This window comes from Pelobates fuscus, chromosome 4 (assembly GCF_036172605.1).
Source record: "Pelobates fuscus isolate aPelFus1 chromosome 4, aPelFus1.pri, whole genome shotgun sequence".
NCBI classification, from domain to species: domain Eukaryota; kingdom Metazoa; phylum Chordata; class Amphibia; order Anura; family Pelobatidae; genus Pelobates; species Pelobates fuscus.
Genome location: NC_086320.1, coordinates 262,260,344 through 262,281,726, shown reverse-complemented (window position 1 = coordinate 262,281,726; position 21,383 = coordinate 262,260,344). Strand labels below are relative to the sequence as shown.

Genomic DNA, 21,383 nt, shown 5'->3' with positions numbered 1-21,383 from the left:
GGAACAAATAAACACGGGGGGGGGGGCTGTGGAGAAAGAGACAAGGTTCTGGGGGAAGGGGAGAAAGAGATACCCAAAATGTGGTAAGAAAGAGGGGGATTCAGGGACACACAGGTGAAGATGCATTTTTTTGGGGGGGTGGAAGGAATGGGGGTGGGGGTGGCAAAATTCATATTCACCTGTGTAGCACTGGCCATATTCAGGTCACTAAGTGATATCAGTGGCTTATCTGTGTGCATACTTTTGATAAAAGTGATGGGTTGTGGCTAAGGATGCAGGCTTATGGTGCAGCATTCTTCAAACATTTATTTATTCAATGCCGAAGCTATACAGATTTGAGCATGCAAACAAAATACAGCATATTAATCAAATTCATTAAAGTAGTATTGGTGTCCAGAGAGTACCTTTAAGTATATAAATGTGATGAGTTCTGTTAGCTGAAAAAAAAAACTATTTCAGTTAAAATTAAAATAGAAATTGTCTATTAAATCCCAACCATACTATGGAGTGACTACTTGAATAAAAAAGAACAACTTACAACCCACACAGTGACAACAATCCTCCATTCTCATCCATTTTTGTAGAATCACTATCAATACTTATACATTGTGTGTGTTATAGGAAAGAACAGTTGACAACCTGTACGCAAGTAAAATTTTATTTTAACAATACAACATGAAAAACAAAATATTTTATGCCAATTGTAGAAATAAAACAGTGCCCTACACTACAATAACTTTACACATGATTGCTTTATACAATGTCTGTAAAGGAAATCCAACTGATGCATTCTATAAATGGTTCACAGAAAAGCTGAGATGATTGTCGAATGTTGTAATGCCTGTGTTTGTGTGTTTTCACTATACAGAAGTATTATTACATGTCGTTTTTTTTTTTTTTTAATAATAAAAATACCAATTGATGAGTTACATTCCTGAAACTGCATAAATAAAAGTGTGTCCTATAAGCATGCTTTAAATAATCAAGATGACATATAGTTTGTGTATGCACACACATATACATATATACAATGCATATATCAATGTTACAATCCTTCCTTTATTTGGAAGCAGGTTGTTGTAAAAGACGCAAAAATGCAGTAGATTTTGGTGCAAAATGAGTTAATACATTATATTTAACATTCATTTATTTAAATGAGGGAAGCCATTTTATGAAGCAAACATCACATTTTGCATTTATATTTCTTATATCTGGTTCTGACAGAAAAAAAAAACTGGTACAAATTCCGCAAGTATTCCAAATTACTTTTCCAAAGCTATATGTGGGTGCTTGTGATGGGGCCTTGGCCAATGGAATATGCCATTCTCTCCATATCTTATGTGAGATAGCATGTCACCTTCTCTCACTATATATTTATTTTTTTCTACTAGTTAAAACATTATAATAATGGAGGGCCAACTTAATCAACTTGTTTGTGAGACAGCGGGTAGAGGCATTGTGATGACAGAAGGCCAGAGAGGATAGCAGCACGCTAGTAGAAAAGATTAGAAAATGAGGTTGAACTTTAAACTTTGATGCTATGATGACACCTTCAGTGGTTTATATAATTAAGACTGAAAAGAAGGCAGACATATGTGAGGAGAAAGGAGTTAAGATATATATATATATATATATATATTTTTTTTTTTTACAGAGGATGCATTCCACCTGCTTCTCTTGTTTATAGCAACTAAAAAAAAAATAGGTTTCTCGAACACGTCTCATTGACAGCCGCTAGAGGCACTTCCGCGCTTCTCACTGTTATTTTCACAGTGAGAAGACGCCAGCGTCTATAGGAAAGCATTGAGAATGCTTTCCTATGGACTGGCTGAATGCGCGCGCGGCTCTTGCCGCTCTTGCGCATTCAGTCTATCTCGAAGAGAAGGAGGGGGAGGAGAGGAGGAGGAGAGTCCCCCGCCCGGCGCTGGAAAAAGAGGTAAATTTAACCCCTTCCTCCACCCAGAGCCCGGCAGGAGGGGGGCCCCGAGGGTGGGGGCAGCCTCAGAGCACTATAGTGCCAGGAAAACGAGTGTTTTCCTGGCACTATAGTGGTCCTTTAAGAGCTTATTTAACTTCTATAAACAAAGATCTTATTTTAAGTCATATCATTATTTCATTTTACAAAATACTTGATATCCCTGTAATTATTAGCTTTGCTTTACAGATATGTCAATTCCACCGATGGCTATTTGTACACTGACAAAATGTACAATAATTATAAAAATAAAATTGTTGCTATATCCCATAACTTAGCAATATTTACTTTTTGTGAAACGACGGCTGATAAAACACACAGCTCATAGCACTAAAAACTAAATGAAGTGACTTTTTTCTGCAGCAATGTAATTAGATGATTAATATATATTGAAATGAGCTAGGGACACCCAGACATTCATTCTGTAGAGAAGCAATAGATTTTTTATGTGGCCATATCATACACAATTTCCCTCATTTTATGCAAAATGTTTTGACATTTCAAAAAACACACTGACAAAGTATTAATTATAAATTTACATTAATAAAATAATAATACAACTCATAACTGTTCCTTCTTTTATTTAGATGTAAATAATACTTCTAATTACAAACAAATCTACATACATTAAGGCGCTTGTGTTTGTGGAGAGTCTGAATACACCAACACGCAGGCCCCATATTTTAAAAATTGGAATATCTTAAAAAATTGGTAAGAAATTTTTGACAAATAAGAAACGTATTTGCATCACAAATCTGAACTGTTGTCAATTTGTACATTATGTTGTGGTGTGCTCCATTAAGTTTTGTTAAATTGATACTTTGTCTATGTAAATTAGATGTATTCTGGTCTAGATACAACTTGCATTTCCACTCCTTCGGTTTTGTCTCGGAGAGTGCCACCAAGGTTTCTTGAACTTCTGTCTCTGAGAAAAAAATATATAAGGACAAACATAAATGTAATTCAGATTTTTTTGATGTGATTTTACTAGAAACATAATCCTCAAAAGATACAAAATGTAATCAGTAGAAAACAGAATGATGTTCAAGACACCTTTCATGGACACCTTTCAACACCTTAAGCCATCTCAAGGACTAATTGGCAAAAATGCAGTTTTATAGAAAGCATGGTAGATGATTGTAACAGCCTTCCAGTAGAAGTTATGGTCACAGGGCTAGTAAGGCGCGTTTACGTGACTGTGTCCAATTAGCACAATCACGCTAGGAAAAGTCTTACAGTTTTACTTACCTCACTTCGGTTATTTAATGAATGAATTAACAGGAAAAGTCCTTGTTTGGGCCAATCCATTATTGGAAAGCAAAAGTTTTATATATAATGTATAAACTGAATTTAAAAGATCATTTGAACCTCTTGGGAGAGAGAAAAATCCTGCTAAAATGTGCATTAAACACGGTAATCATAAAATGGCAAATAATGCCATAGAATTTTGTACTCTAGCTGCAGAGTTTGACTGGAAAAATAGCTTCTTTGGTTTTGGCATTTGAAATGCTCTCTGATACCTTGTTGGATGGGACAGAAGCTAAAGAATTATCAGAGAGGCTAGAAGATTACATCATCTACATGATGCAAATAAACAACAGGCTTAGGGAGAACCAAGCGCCCAGAACAGATGCAAGTGTTCATGTGTTCCTCTGTCTTCCCGCTTCACCTCTTCTCTTGCTTCTGCACAGTGTGAGCCTGCCCTGAAACCTATGCAGTAAGGAGCCACCAAGTTATCAGAGGCAGCAATTTAGGAGAAGTGAGGGCTTATGTTTACATTGTGGTAAAAAGGGTCACCTACGTAGAACATGCCCTGTTCGTCCAGAAAACATATGCACCTATGAACCATTAGGGGAACGGCCTATGTGTTAGGCATGCATTCCCTTATATGCCTCATACTATATTCTTGCTTCCTATTTCACTATCCTGGTGTACAATTGTATTATGGTCCATGGCTCTTATAGAGTCTGGAGCAGTTGAGAATTTCATAGATATAAACTATACTCATTTACATCAAGTACCACTTAAAAGCAAAACCACACCTTTGGCTGTAGAGGCCACATATGGTAGACCCCTTAAGAATCCTGTAATTACTGAGGAACCATGTTCCCTGAATCTGGTGATAGGAGCTTTACACAAGGAATCTATTGTTTTTAAAGTTGTAACTTCTCTATCATGCCCAGTTATTTTAGGTTTCCTTTGGCTTTAACTATACAACCCACAGATTGATTAGATTCACTGAGAGATACTGTCACGGGGTATCTGTTGTAAAGAAAGATGCCTTGTGTCTATTAAACTTATCCATGATTTTAAAGTTCCTTCCACTACACCCTTATTCACTGAATTAACACCACAGTATATTTCTGTAAGAGAGGTGTCTAATGAAAGCTATGCTGCGTCTTTGCCACCACACAGACAATACGACTATGCCATTGACTTATTGCCAGGAACTATGTCAAGGGTAGGGTGTATCCATTGTACCCACATGAGAGTAAGATAATGGAAGAATACATTCAAGATTCATTCTCCAAAGGTTTTATTCAAAGATATTGTCTCTGGTGGGAGTAGGATTTTATTTTTATTTTGTTTTAAAGAAAGAGGGTGATTTACAGCCCTGTTTTGACTACAGAGGTATAAATAACATAACAGTAAAATTGCTTATCCCATATCTTTCTGAATTGTTTGACAGACTTAACCCCTTAAGGACCAAACTTCTGGAATAAAAGGGAATCATGACATGTCACACATGTCATGTGTCCTTAAGGGGTTAAAGGGGCTACCGTTTTTACTAAATTGGATTTGCATCTACTACAATTTAGCTTATTTAGAAAGAGCACTTTTTTAAAAATGAAAAAAATAAAAAGAGGATCCACTTTTTACACAGCAATTGGGGGTTTAGAGGTCTTGAGTGTCCCTTTAATTTCTTGTCCTATACTGGTAGAGTTGATGTAAACACACAATCTTATAATAAAAAAGATGCAAATATTTAAAAAAATTATCCTAGTTTTAGTGTACGTAGAATCTTAATTTTAGTAATGACAGAAGGCAATATTTTGCTTTACACTCTACTAAACTCCAACCTCAGCACAAATCATACAAATACATAAACCAAGCAAAAACAAATAGAGGCAATAAAGGACCACCAATTTATAAGGGCTACCCCCCAACTATGAGCAAAAATAGAATACAAGATCCCCGTCAGGATTGTTATTTAATAACAAATTAATATATTTTATTAGAAGATACACTTATACACAGACATTAACAAAAAACACTCATATTAAAAAGCCAAATTGTATGCTAGAGGGACTAAAGAAAAATCTGTGTCAATTAATTTATATTAAGCTTCACCCTTAATTAAGAGGTTTTACCAAGCAAGTGCTAAAATAAGAGACTCCTCAAGGCGATAATGGTTGAACATTCAAATCCCCTGATGTCAAGTTAGATTACCTCAGCATATCTTGGTACCTTAAATAAAGAGGGAAGTAACAATAGACAGTGTTTAGACCATATGTTCCATTGGGCATCCATTCATCCTGCAGTGAGCTGCAATCACCTTCTACTCCCTAGTATTTCAAGTTTTTTAGTTATTTTAACATAATTTTTAACACACATAGAAAGAAATGGCTGCAAAACCAAACTAAACTACCTTGCCCATTAAAGATATGCATGTTATGATATATGTTGTTTAAATAGCTATTTAAACATCTATTACACACTTAAATGTAGCAAGTTGTCCCAATTCCTTAATGAAAAATAGGAAGTACAACTAAACAATGCTTAGATCATATATCCCTTTTGGCATGCACCTGTCCTGCAGAAAGCTGCAATCAGCTTTAAATCGCTCGTATCAGTGATTTCTAAGTTTGGTAGATTTTGGATTCATTTTAAACATGTAAAAATAACTACAAAAACAAAATAAACCAACTCATCAATGACTAATATCACACAGCAGTACATAGTAATTGTAACAACTGTCCTAACTGCTCAATGAAACAATATATCCTATATTGTTATATATCCTATAACAATATAGGTCTCAATAGGATAAGGGACACAAAGGGTTCACCTCAGGTAAGCGATCCTTTGCAGTTAAGTAGATCTACATAAAGCTTTTCTTATCACAGAATCCTAACAGCTTTTCTAATTCCAGCAGGGTTAGGGTTAAATTGAGGTGTGTGACAAACTCCCCTTTTTACTCCTGGAGGAGCCTGCTTGCCAGCCTCCTGCCCACAGACTATGGATCTGGTGAAATATAATATTAAAGTCTCTGTTCGTGCCTTTTAGGACTTATATGGCCACACTTTGAACTTTCGAAGCAGCACTTCGAACAACCGCACGAACCAGAGATCACCCTGGAGCTTGTTAACACCTATTAACAACTTGGAACATTTCTCACCGCAGTGTTCTAATTGTTCATCTGGGTGGCCGCAATTCCTATTGGCAACCACGAGGTGACGGCCATCTTGTTCGCATGAATGCAGGCAGCGGTGTTTGGGCATGAATCTCATTGAACCAAAATCGGATAAACGAAACTCCCGAACACTGCTGGACTTCCATCATTGCCTGCATTATTCTATTCAACTTAGAAGGGCACTGTTCGGTGAGATCACTCGTCTGGATGTGGGGAACAAGCTCCGGGGTAAGACTATTGACTCTGTTTGGTAGTTTGTTCATTTTCAAACTATGGAACTAGACCGACCACAAGCCCTGATTCTCTGGAACTGTTTTGGGCATGGGACCATGCCTGCAGTCAGTCAAATAAATTACTTCCAGGAAATTCCTGAACCCCTGAACTGATCTGGGTGATTTTTGGCTATGTTGGTCACCCAGATCAGGGCTATTAGTGGATGTAACATTTGTGGGGATATTATGTGTTTTGGGGGTAGATTTGGGACTTTATAGAAATGTGTGTTTTTTTCTGCCTGGAGATAATTGGGTTAGTACAGTATCTGACTCAATGATCTCCCAGGCAGAGGGGAGGGGTTGTATGTTGTATATGGGAGTGTCGTGCATTTGAAATCTTTGTCATTGGTCTGTGACTGTGTGCTGCAGTGCCCACACAAGGTCCAGGGGGGAGTGCCCCTTGCATGGGGACATGCATATAAGGCCAGTTGTGGCTGCCATTAAAGTATTCCAGCTTACACTCCAAAACTGTGTGTCATCCTGTTATTGGAGGGAAAGAAGATTTACTCCTGTGTCTGCAGTTCCAGCTTGCAGGGGATTCAACGGGGACGCCAGCTCCCAGGACTGAGTGGCGTCCAGTGCCTGGGGGTGTCTAGAGCGAATTCCCCATTCAGCTCCAGGAAGGAGCGGTTCCAGGGCCCCAGTCAAGCCACGGCAACTGTGGGCAGAAGTGCTGCGGTTTGTCCCCTGTTCCAGCTAGGAAGCAGTCCTTGACGGAGGTACCTAGTCAGGGTACAGGGAGCTCTGCTACAAGGTGTATATGTTGCCGTATGCTGCTTCTTATTCATGGGTGCTGTTGTTGCTTTTTATTTGTGTGTATGTGGGCTGCTATATTGTATATGTTCATCAGTAGTTTATGGTATTGTATATGATACCTAGGAATGTTGGCTGTGTATGGGGGCTGCTTATAGAATTGTGTTTGGATTATATGTCACATTGTGTTTTTGGTTGGGTGTATATATGTGTGGGTCTGAATGTGAGGAGCTTGTTGTGGGGTTGTGTGTGTGTATGTGGATTGTCAGTGGTGTGTTTGAATGTGGGCTGTTTGTATTAAAAAAGGGAGAGGCTTTTTCTGCAGCTCTGTGTATATCTAGCAGTGTGGATGACTTCCCTGGGGTTCAGTGGGGACTGAGCTGGCCAGGTACAGGTCAAGGGCAGGAGCTGTGATAGGCTGCTCTACTCCAATGTGGAGACCCAGGCCTACATTTTGATGCATATATGTCTCTGAAATATTAAAAATGAAGGCACAGTCGCAGTTTAGAAATTGCCCTTCAAGTTTGAGCTGGCTATGGTGGAGTTTCAATGAATGTCAATGGACGGCGTGAGTTGCAAACAAATGTTCATATTGTGAAAACTATCAGGACTATGGCTTAGCTGTGGACATTTTTAGTGGCAGCAGGGATAGCTGAACGTTTTGATATAAGATTTGTGTAGGTGGGCTTGAAAATGAGGGAGTGGTGGCAGTTTAGAAATCATGTCCTGATTTTTCAGCTTTTGCCAGCTCCCACTCTAGCTTTGCCATTCATTCCTATGGGACAAATTTCGCCACAAGAGCGACGATTTCTAAACTGCGACTGTGCCTTCATTGTTAATATCTCAGAGACATACTATGCATCAAAATGTAGGTCTGGGTCTTGTGATTCTCAAAATATAAAGCTCTTCACTGTAGGATGTACAGTTCTTAAAATACGACTGTTTGAAGATTGAAACCGCAAACACTCTGACCTGACACTGACCGCAAACACTCTGACACTCTGACCTGTGCCAGGCTGCAGCAGCAAGTGATGTCATAGACAGGGCCTTTTGTACTCACGAAACGCGTAAGGACTTATTCACTTTTTGGCACACATCGTAAAGCAGAGCGAGCTTCACGTGGAATGCAGGGAGATCGGTGACACGCACGCGGCTACTAACCAGGTCCATTCATCTGCCGGCAGACCGAGAGAACATCTAGCTGCTAACACCGCAACTTCCCAGGTTCCAGTCTAGCATCAAAGACTCTTTACTATACTGTGAGTGCACTACCTTCGTTTTTTATTCTACTAAATAAATGGATTTTAACCAGTAAGAAGCACTTTTGGATTTCGATTCACTTTTTTATACAAAAGGAGAGATTCCGTTTTATCCACTACAGATCATCAATTATGATCTGGTAGTCATAAAATTACATACTGGGTATATTATTACCAATATTATATACACTATATTATCAATCCATAATTGAGTATTATACAAAACTAGCCTATTCAGCTTACCAATTCCAGTTTTATTATAACTGGAAATAGCTGTAACAAGCTTACATTTTGGACTATTGTGAACTCTCCTCTTACAGATACAATTGTATCCAAATAGAGACACTTTTTATCAATTTATCTATTTGTTTTTTTCTGTGTATACCACCATATAATAGTTCAGTATTTTAAAGCCATATATCGTTTATTTTATTTTATCTTGTTCAGCACGTGTTCCTATTTAAAGGTATACCACTCCAGAATATGTATTAGATTTTCAAGTCATATATCGTCTATTTTATCTTGCTCAGTACTTGTTTCTATTTAAAGGTATACCACTCCTGAATATGTATTAGATTTTATCTGATATTTCCCTCAATTGTATTGCATCTATAGGGACACTTTAGTGGAGTCCTTTATTCAGTTGAGAGGTTTTTTTCCTTTAGCCAGATTTTTTACTCTAACTCTTAGGTCATTCATTTGGACCTTATTTCTTTATTAGGGCCTTTTGTTCAACTACAAGTTTTTATAAATGTACGTTTTAATGTAACTGTGAAGCACTTTGGGCAACAGCGTTGCAATTAAATGTGCTATATAAATAAATAAATAACAGTTACTCCGCCCACTCCAGTTGTAGACTACTGAGGCAAGAACATTTCACACAATTTCCCCAGAAATTGTAGCTTTTCTAGTTATTCTTATTCTTATTATAGCCAAATTTACCACCTAACTCCTCCCACAGTTTTTACACTACATAGACAGAAATATACCGAAACGTGCGATTGTTCCCGATTGGATTGCTATTACTTTGTGGAACATTTCGCCGAATGGTTCACGGAATATCGTCGTTCTTGTGGCGAAATTGGTCCCATAGGAATGAATGGCAAAATGTTCAAAACTAGAGTGGGAGCTGGTAAAAGCTGAAAAATCAGGACATGATTTCTAAACTGCCACCACTCCCTCATTTTCAAGCCCACCTACACAAATTTTATATCAAAATGTTCAGCTATCCCTGCTGCCACTAAAATTTAATGTACTTTAATGTAACTGTGAAGCACTTTGGGCAACAACATTGCATTTAAATGTGCTATATACATAAATAATAACAGTTACTCCGCCCACTCCAGTTCTAGACTACTGGTGGAGGCAAGAACACTTCACACAATTTCCCCAGAAATTGTAGCGTTTCTAGTTTTTTTTTTTACTCTCCAATATTTACAATAAACATATCATGTAATGAAAACATTATTACTTGTATTATTATATAAGGTGCTGCTTACCTGGAAATGCGGCAGTGTTTGTTGCTGAATATGCAATAAATGAGTGGGTTAATTGCACTGTTTAAAACGGGTAGATTTTGAATAATCACTGATGCATATATTCGTTCTTTGGTTTCAGGTATCATGTCAAAATTGTCCAGAATGTCAAACATGAAGTATGGACCCCAACATAGTATAAAAGCTAAGGAAATAATCATATAAAATCATTTAAGCAGAAATGCACATTTCACTAGTTTCAAAGTACATCTTAGTGTCTTGATGGTATTAGGCCTGTGACTCTTTGTTATTATGTCTGGCTTCCTTTACTATTGATAAATCATTCCTGGTATATCGTAAAACACTCAGCCACACACATAACACTCACAAAACAGAGCCCATGGCTCTAGGAGGGGGCTTTTATCTGACATCGATCTGGGATTCACCTCTGGGTTTGAAAACTTGTTTCATTTAGTCATCACATTATTCTATTAATCATAAGGGTTATTTAATATGGATCTATCACTTCTGAGTTATTGAAAAGTGAAAATGTTTATGAAAACTACATTAGCAAGGCAAAGTAAGGACTAATTTGTCATACGCATGTCTATGAAAAAGGTAAACCAAGGCAATACATGTTGTTTAACATCCATGTGCCAAATTTAGCTATTTCACACCATAATTTACTTCAAGAATCTTTTTCGTCTCACAGAATCTTACATTTTGTACTTTCACACATTTTGGAATGTGCATAATTAATGATACACGTTCCAGTCTGATCTATCAGGAATTAAAAAAGGGACAATGGTGAAACCAGGAGTGAGAACATCAGGTAAGTCATAAATCTCCTCTTCTGCTCTCCTGGCATCATCTATCAGGAGTGTCACCTGAGCGTTCTTGCTAAATCTTGCACACGTTTAAAACTTCAGAAGGTCAGCTTTTTCTGGTTTTAATAATAAAAAAACTGCAGCTTCAATAATAATGTGAGGGCAGTTTTGAAGCACAGTCTTACAAGTACTGTATTTCTTTTCTAACGCTCTTGCACACTATACATAATAAGATCCTAATGCAAATAGCCTGAAACAGAGAACATTTATGTGATTATTTACTAAAATTAGAATTTAAAGTGAATTCAAAGTACATTTTAAATGTAAGACCACAGTAACCAAACTGAAAGCATAGCTGATTGAGAGAATATTTCCAGTTTGGCTATTAAGACCTTAAATTTTAAATATCATTTGAAAAATGTTGAATTCTTACTTTAGTAAATAAGTAAATAACTTAAAAATTGTACATCTCCCTGAGAAAAGTAGATTGGCATAATCTGGAGAAGGCAATTAACTGGGGTTGCTTTAGCTCTCTGTCAGCATTTGATCTTGGACTAAATTTGTGGATGGTTCAGTAAATCATATATGTTGCTTTTCTGATGGAGCTAGTAATCTGAAACCTGTTTGAGAACTGGAGCTGATACAAAGGGCGGTGAATTCAGTTTGTGGCCTGTCTCAGTATTCTTATATATTCTGGTGTGGCTGTATGTTAGCTCCATAAATCCAGCAATAGATGAAGTGCAACCCTATGAGCATGGCTTCCTCATTAGCAATGGTGTCGCTGTCGCCCACATGCTACTTTCTAAACATAAGGCCAGGAATTGGCAACCTATGCTATGTGTGTGACTTGCATGACATATCAGGTGCCTTAGCATGGAATTTGAGGCTGACAGATCAAAATGGGTAATTTGATTCTTTGATCTCATCACGTTGAGATATGCCAGACTGAAGGAGGAGGTACAAGTGGTCTGCACCCACTGCAACGGCAGTCCATAGAGTCCTGATCTGGGATTAATATGGATTTGTGTCTCCTTTTTTTTAGTCACTTTATAACTTTTCTTTAGTTTTTATGTAACAGCACCACTGCAAACATCTAACACATATTCAATATATATATATATATATATATATATATATATATATATATATACATACATAACTTTCATATGCAAGTATATTCAGAAAGTAAAAAAGGAGAGGGTGTCTGGGATTGGAAACTCTCAAATGACAATCAAAGCAATACCAGAACACGGGGAAACCCTCATTAAAATACAGCACTCACAATGAATACTGAGAATGTAGTAAGACTAAAGTTATCTAATTGATTGCATTTATACCTTTACTTTAAGATTTAATTTATCCAAACATTTTTTTCTCGTAGGGATGTTTCAATCAAGTATATATATTTTTAGTTTTCTCCCGTGTAGGCAATTCCTATTTTTGGTGTTCCACTCTATTTTGATAGGAACAGTTTTAGGATTAATTTTTAGTGTTATATGCAAGTATAAATTTGAAATCGCAATACATGCACATCACAAACACTCAACACAGACACAATGCACACAACACCACAGACAGACCACATACACACACAGCTCAACAAGAAAGCCCACAACACAAATCCCACAAATAGTTCACCTACACACATGCACACACAGGGTTGGTGCAAGGATTTTTTACACCCTAGGCAAAAATTTACTTTGTTGCTCCCTTCGACATTAAATCGACACATCAATCACCATCATAATGAACCTATAGATTAGGGTGAATGAGGTCCCATCTCGTCATAGTCTACCTAGCCTTAGATGCTGGAGCAATATGCATAAATCAATGCAATGTTTATCTCACCTGCTTCAATAGTGTCTTGCAATGCACATAAAACAAATCCTCACCTCCTTTGGTAGCCTTTGTCAGAGATTTCAATTGGTGTAAACTGTGAAGCTGCCAGGTTTGTCAAGATTAATTACACCTGTCCCTTAGTGATCTCCCCTGTTCCTTAGTGATCTCCCCTACCTCTCCATCCTTAGAGCTCTCCCCTGCCCCGTCTCTCCCCTTTCTTCCCTGTCCCTTAGTGTTCCTTTCGCCTCCCTTTCCCTTAGTTGTCTCCCTCCTCTTAGTGGTCGCTCCAGTCCCCCGTTGGTGGTCCTTACACTCCCCCCTCTTCCTCCTTAGTGGTCCTCTCACTCCCCCCCAATCTTAAGACCCTTAGTGGTCCTCCCTCTCCCCCCCCTTAGTGGTCTTCGCTCTCCCCCTCTCTTAGTGGTCCTCTCCCCCCACCCCTTAGTGGTCCTCCTTCTCCCCCCTCTAGTGGTCCTCTCCAGTCACTTCCCCCCTTAGTGGTCCTGCCTCTCCCCCAACCCATACAGGTCCTCCCTCTCCCCCCTCTCCCAAACCCCTTAGTGGTCTTCTCCAGTCCCCCTCTCCCCTCTTGGGGGTCCTCTCCCTGACAGGGGGGGGCCCTTAGTGGTACTCACTTCCTGTCCATCCACCGGCGTCCGGGTACAGGAAACAGACGCTCCTGTACCACGGTCCACACCGCCCAGCCACGCTACATTGAGTGACTGGCAGGAGGGAGCACTGTGCCGTTGAGCCCTAGGTGACTGCCTAAGTCACCTATAGGACATGCTGACCCTGACTGTAATTTGGAGTGACAAGGCCAAGATAGAGCTTTATGCTCACAACCATAAGTGCTATGTTTGGAGAGGGGTCAACAAGGCCTACTGTGAAGCATGGTGATTTCTCACTGATGTGTTGGGGGGGGGGGTGAGCTCTAAAGGGAATCTTGATGGCAAGATGAATGTTATCAGAAAATGCTGGCAGACAATTTGCATTTCTCTGCAAGAAGTCTGTGCATGGTACACTATTGGACTTTCAAGCATGACAATGACCCTAAGCAGAAGGCCACGTTGACTCTCCAGTGGTTACAGCATAAAAAGGTGAAGGTTCTGGCGTGGCCATCACAATCTCTTGACCTTAATATCATTGAGCCATTCTGGGGAGATCTCAAACGCGCGGTTCATGCAAGATGACCAAATACTTTGCATGACCTGGAGGCATTTTGCCAAGAGGAATGGCCAGCTATACCACTTGCAAGAATTAGGGGCCTCATAGACAACTATTACAAAAGACAGCATGCTAAAGGGGGCACTTTGAACACGGGTCATTTAATTTATTTTTTTCTTCGTTGCCATGTTTTGTTTTATGATTGTGTCCTTCTGTTATAACCTACAGTTGAATATGAATCCCAAAAGAAAAATAAAGTAAAATAAATGTGTTTTGCCGGCTCACTCATGTTTTCTTTAGAAATGGCACATATATTACCAATTCTCCAAGGATATGCAAATTATTGAGCACAACTGCATAAGAAAAGCAAAATCCAGCAATATTCATAATCTAAAATAAAAAAAATTAAGACTGGCACTTCAAAATATTTTAAACAATTATTTTGGCAAAGCACTATTATAAGATTGCATTCCCCTACTGTAGACTGCAAGTCAAGTTTAAAAAACAAACACACGTCTACTGTTTACTTAGTTTTTTTTTTTTTACTTAAAAGTGTATCACACTTTGAATTAAATGCTCACTGTGTTCATCGTCCCACATATTACTTACCAAGAATAACTACCATGCTGTATTTGATGGCTTTCATTTTGGCTTTAGATATGAGCCCTCGTTGACTGTAACTAGTACACAAATTTCCATCTAAGGAGGAAAAAAAGTTAATTGTTAAAAAAAACTATTAAATGTATGAACTTCTTTTAAACTTTTAGTTATGTAGTTACATTTTTATTACAAGGATCATTACTTTTGCGTAGGACTCTGTTAACAAAGGGACTCATTTTGTAAACTATAATGAAATGGGTTCACCATTCCTGCCCCAGACAGTTATGTGGAGAATTCATTACCAACAGACTTGTGCTAGTGCATTAAACTCCAATGTTCTTTTGTGCAGAAAATAATTATATTATGTTATTAAATGATAATAAACAAATCCATTACAATACTTTCAGAAAAGGGCATTAAGAAAATTCACTTGTAAAAGTTTTAATATACATTTATTTAAAAAAACAAAACAAAAGCGACAAACCCAAAAAGCAGAGTAATTATTAAAGTATAAATGCTCATTAGATATCCATAGAGACTATCTATTCACAGAGACCAACAAGAAGATTTAATCTGATGTCCTTTATATAGACTAGTAATTCATAAATGCTGAGGCAGTTGACTACGTATGCCAAGTATGTTCATCATCTTATGTTAACTTATGCTAAGTCAAATATGGTGTTCTATGTAACCACACAATGATCTAGTCATTGTACTAAAGTACAATTCAATGTTAACCTTCATTTGCAAGTATAAATTCAAACAGGCTTCATAAGATAAGAAACTATTCTTACTTTTTACAAGGCACTTCTAATTCTCAGGCACCCAGAGTAGATTATTGGAGAAACTGACCTTGTGTTCACTAAACTAGTTGCAAATGTTTTAATACGTCATCAGTACAAGTTTATGAATGTGTACAGAAAATTACCTTCCATGCTCAAATTTTGTATGTGTATAACCAAATGTTATACCATTTTATACCTGAATGCACCAAGGGACTCTATTTCCTTATCATATTGGTAACTAGTTATTATAGATAAGTGTTCATGTGAAGACATGCAACTTATAAAGGTGATTGAAGAAGCACAATTAAAAGACACAGGGAGAGGCAGCTAGCATGTCTACTGGCGAGGAAAAATATGATGTCTAATGAATTTAAATAGGAGAATGGAAATGTAATGTAGTGGAGAAGCATGTCAGTAACACCCAGTAACACCCCTTTAATTTTTTGTGTTGCAGCATTATGCTATAATTGTTCAAATTTGTTTCTTTTGACATCAATCTAAACTCAGTACCTCGCAATGACAAATATTTTTTTTTTTTTTTTGAGAATGTAGCAAACTCTCTTAAAGGAAAGAACAGTGACATCAGTATGCACCAGAAAATTAGCTCAGATGCATCCCATTTGTCTGGATCATCTTTGTGATGTTTCTACACTTTGCTTGGAGTCCATCTGTGACAAATTCAGTGGATTGGACATGATTTGGAGAGGCATATACCTGACTGTATAAGGTCTCACAGCCATAAATGCTTATCAGAGCAAAAACCAAGCCATGAGGTTAAAGGAACTGCCTGCAGAGTTCAGAGACAGGATTTTGTCCAGGCACAGACATGGAAAGGCTTAAAAAAATAGACTGCGTTGAAGGTTTCCCAAAAGCACAGCAACCTCCATATTTCTTAAATAGAAAGTTTCAGGGATCATGTATGGAGATGGGAGAAACTAGCTGAAGTAAAACCATCACTGCAACACTCCACCAATCTGGTCTTTACAGTAGACTTGGCAGGCAGAAGCATCTTCGCACAAGACACATGAAAACACACTTAAATTTGCAAAAAGCAACTAAAGGAGATCTTAAGAAAAAGATTCTCTGGTCTGATAAAATGAAGATTGAACTATTTGGAGTGAGTTAAAAGTGTCATGTCTGAAGATCAGGCACAGCTCATCACCTATGCAATGCCATCACAACATTGAAGTATGTTGGTGGTAAAAAGTCTCACTTTTTAGGTGTTTTTTAGTCGTAATGTACAAAATTGATAAAAGGAATGGAGCATTTTAGTTACGAAGAAAGGTTAAGAAATGTAAATCTCTTTAGTTTGAAAAAAAAAGGTGCCTCAGAGGGGATATGATAACATTATACAACTATATTCGGGGCTAGTACAAACCTTTATCTGGAAATATTTTCATAAACAGGGCTATACATAGGACACGAGGTCACACATTTAGGCTGGAAGAAAGGAGATTTCATCTAAGGTAAAGAAAAGTTGTTGTTTTTTACAGTAAGAGCAATAAAGATATGGAATTCTCTGCCTGAAGAGGTGGTTTTATCAGAGTACATAAAGATGTTTAAACTGCAATTGGATAAATACTTAAAAAAAACATAATTAGTGGGGTAATAGCTGCTTGATCCAATGAGACATCTAACTGCTATTTTGGGGTCAAGAAGGAATTTTTCCTAGTTTGTAGCAAAATTGGAAGTGCTTCAGACTAGGTTTTTGCCTTCTTTTGAATCAACAGCAACAACATATGTGAGGAAGGCTGGATTTGATGGACGCAAGTCTATTTTCAGCTATGTAACTATGTAATATGTAACTATGTACTTGCCAGGGAGTTTGGGGAGCGGCTCTTTTTTGCCACCCCCCTGAAAGTGCCGCCCAAGGCAAATGCCATATCAGCCTCGTAGTAAATACACCGCTGCAGACGGCAGGATCCATACTCTAACACAGCATGTTTCCATGGAGGTCTCGAGCTACCATTATATCTGTAGTTGGGCCCTACCTGCTCTGCTGTACTGAATCAATCTACTCAACCAGTGGTTTTACTTATTGTAATTAAGCACAGTTTTCTGCTACAGCATTACTTCGCTATCAGTTTTCTTTCTTACACTGTGCTCTTGATGGCTTTTTTAGTTTAATATAAAAAGTGCAGCAATCTAGACATTTCATCTTGCAACTACAGTCTTTTATTGTTATGTATAATCCTATGCAATGTCTATGCAAACATAGATGTCACTATATGCACTGTAAAAATAAAGAATGTAAAAAATAAAAATAAATACTGAGAATGGACAAATAGCTTGCCTTTCAGTGGACATGTCCTGAGTTAAAAAGGCAATCCAGATGTTGGTTTGCAAATTGTCTGGGGTCTTCCTAAGGTAAAAAGGGAAATCCAAACATGGACTCCTTGCTCAGTGATCTTAGAGGGCTATCAACCACACCTCACTGACAATGCCTACCAGGGCCGAAATGATAATCTGGGAATTCTGTATCACTTGTGCACATGAAGCCAGCTTGCATTTTGGATATGGACTGCCTACCCTCTTGGGTGTGGTCAGTCTGATATTAGTTTAGGTAATGGAAAAAGAAGATATAAAAGAAGATTATATTATATACGACAAGTTTTGAAATATATTCGCACCCATGTCGTAAAATAAATTAATCTCAAGATAAAATAAAACACATATTATCTGGATATTTTTCAGAAAATCCTAATTATAACCAAAACAGAGCACAGGAGAATAATAAGAATGGACAATAACTCAAATAGCTTGCCCTTTGGCAGGTAACCACTCAGTTCTCAAGCTAGTTTAGGCTCTTCTTTTGTCATTACCAAATACAACTGTAAATAGTGCGCTTTAATTATTGTACAGACAGTGTATAAGTGACAGCCGCTTCACAATCTAGTGGGAACTTCTCTTACCCATTATATAAGTATATATAAAAGAAGATTATATACGACAAGGTTTGAAATATATTCGTACCTATGTCGTATACTTGAGTGGAAAGCTATAGATAGAGAAAGTAGAAGATGGAGAGTGATATTCACTTACTCCAGATGCCACGTTGTATATTAGACGAACATAAATATGGGAGAAAAAAGGTGACACAACATAGCATAAATCTGTGTTATGTATGTGCAATATAACAGAAACTATAAGGTGTAAACTCATATTGATTAGAGCCTCTAAAAGGACAGGCTAAAATCACAACAGTGTCTGTGCCGTCTGGTGGCACTTTACCCTTTGTTGGTGTCAACAAATGTCCTCAGAGAATAAAAGATAAGAATAGAGACCACTATGGTGGAGTACAGTATGCCAAAAGGTGCTAAAACTATAAAGCGTAAGTTGCTGCTCACCTTTCTCAGAGCCAATGGAACTTGGCTCTGGGTAAAATTGCTTGGATGCCTGTAAAGAGGGCACCACCCTTCTTTAGGAAGCAGAAGTGGAGGAAGCCATGGTAGGACTAAAATATAGATTTATTGTATATACACATATAAATCTACACATATATTTAAACAAAATAAATAATAAACAAACATTAAAAAATGTCCCAAAAAGGCTCCTCTGCGAGACTCGTTTCTCCCAGATCACTGGGCTTTCTCAATAGGTGTACAATCACAGCTGTTTCCTCTTGTCTTAAAATATCCCCACCGGGTATTTCTATTGGTCCATTCAAATAATTCTTGTCCAATATGCTAACATATCCTAGGGTGTTCTCAATTAATCATGCCATGTTTGAACGGACAAGACACGCCGTAAATCACTACATCAATTCAGGTCTGGAATTGGCCATTTTCATCCAGGGCATCTGGCCGTTTTTGTTCTCACCGGAAGTGACGTAATGGGACCTGCCGCCGCGTCATTTCCCCTCTAGTGTTTGTTACCATATTCATGCTGGCAACAGTAATTTTATTCTTCGTAGTACGAACTAATGTATACCAAAACGGACAGCTTTCTGGTATCGATGTCTGTATTTACTCGTACGGAGATTTATACACAAAAAATAAAACCTATAAGACATGTATTAGTATAATGGTATATGCAAGTAAATATAAATGACCCATTTTACTGACAATGTTTCTGCTCTAAATATGAAATAAACAAGGGTGTAGTACTTATAAATAGACATTGTAGCGGAGTGCAATATTAGAATCCACGATCTCCACTGGTATAATAGGTAAATCCACAGTCAGCGCTGAAAAGTAAGGCAATATCCCCAATCCTCCCAATAACCGGACGAAACAGTCTGGGAGTCAACTAGCAGCTTTATTCAGAACTTCCAGTATTTATGCAAGTCCCCATGCAAGGGGTTTCCTTACTGACAAAGCAGGGGTGATACAGTAAGGGACTACATGGGGGACTTAACCGTTGATACATTTCTCCCATCAGGCACCGCTGTACGAGAGGGATACTCCCACTGAAATAGACTGTTAAGTGGATTATCCCCTCGTGCAGCAGAACCGGCAATTCACATAAAAATATATAACTTTAACAATATTCGTCTGATTTGCACGAACCGGTGTTCAGTAGATAGCTGGGGTCTGCGGGTACATTTCGTGTGAATACCGCTCAGATCCCAGCTAAACTAATCGAACGCCGCATGAATTACATTTGTTTATTACATTTGTTTCAAACGTACCGAATACAACGGGGAAAACATAATAGGAGAATACCGGAGTTCCCGAACGGCCTGGAAGTGCAGCGGTGTTCGTGTCGTCGAGCAGGCATTTTTAGTTCCACGCGCTCAATGACAAAACACCACTGGGGAACAAGGAATCCAAGATGGCCGACCGCCGCGTGGTTGGTAGACGAACGACGGCCACCTAGGATTACACTTAATTACCGATTGCAACATTGTTGCAATCGGTTAACGAGCGCCAGACGGCTCTTAATGTGTGGTCTACCAGGGAGGGCCATCTTCGTTTCACGAACGGCCCGGATAGTTGTTGTTCGTGAAACGAAATGACTGAATGCTAGCGGCTTACGGCTGCTAGCATACGAATTACCAGGGGCACAGCATACACAGCAGAAAACACATAGTTACACAGCCTATAATACAGACAACCTTTATGGCCAGTAAAGTTCCATATTACAGAAGTGGCTAGGTTTGCCACAGACATTATAAATTATAACATATTTTTAAAAATAACATATTTGTAACGCTATATTTAGAATAATCCCACAACACTAATGGCGATTGAAATATTGACATTAGACATCATCAACGTAATTTGGAAAGGTTATTGGGAAGAGAACTTAAAATCAAATGGGAGGTTGCCACAATGGAGATATATTTGAAAGAAAAAATTACTCCCAGGGGCCTCAGATTCACCAAAAAAAAAACTAATTTGATCAGGAGGAGGAGGATTTCATCCAAGAATGGATGGATATGCTTGAGAATTTTTTATTTGGTTTTATGGGCCTAATTGTTAGAAGACGTGGAAATACTCTAAAGAGATTGGATGGAGAAATTAACAACTTCCAGAAACTCTTGATTGAGAGCATGCAGCCTGACGATTATTCTCAAATGACCGAAGACTTAAAGATAAATGTTGAGAAAAAACTGGGTGGTAGAGATTAAAAAGAGGAAATATCTGAGAGACAAACACGATTATGTGAATAATCAAGTAAGGTCTTGTTCAAAAATCATCAAGGATTCCCTCAGGCTAGGAACAATATCCAGCCACCAAATGGGAATGCTAGACACTATAATCAGAGGAAACCACCTACCTATTCTACACCAACAAAAAGGGGTTACCATAGATACAACAGGATAACATCCAACCAACATACGGAATGGACTAAGACCCGTCCCTCACCAACTAGGAGGGAAGACCATGATCATCCCCACAAAACCCAGAGGTCCCCTGAAATGGTAGTTCAAAGGAAAGAATTTACTCAGGCACCTAGACCTAGACTAAGATCCCAGAAAGAAGATAGGAGGGTAAAAGCTACCACAAGAGGCAGATACCATCTCAATCGCAAATAAGTTCACCCACCTGAATAATTCACCTACAGAGGAGGTTTTT

The 21,383-nt window shown here is 38.2% G+C and overlaps 1 protein-coding gene across 1 annotated transcript in view; it reads right to left on the bottom strand.

The window, feature by feature from the left end:
* Positions 1–2,809: 2,809 nt before the first annotated feature.
* NPSR1 (neuropeptide S receptor 1) overlaps positions 2,810–21,383 on the bottom strand; it is a 380,746-nt gene continuing 362,172 nt past the window's right edge. Inside the window, exons 7-9 of the mRNA XM_063450640.1 lie at positions 14,588–14,677; positions 10,173–10,353; positions 2,810–2,900 (exon numbers count right to left, since the gene is read on the bottom strand). Of these exons, the coding sequence (XP_063306710.1) occupies positions 2,810–2,900; positions 10,173–10,353; positions 14,588–14,677 (362 nt within the window). The remainder of the gene's footprint in view (positions 2,901–10,172; positions 10,354–14,587; positions 14,678–21,383) is intronic.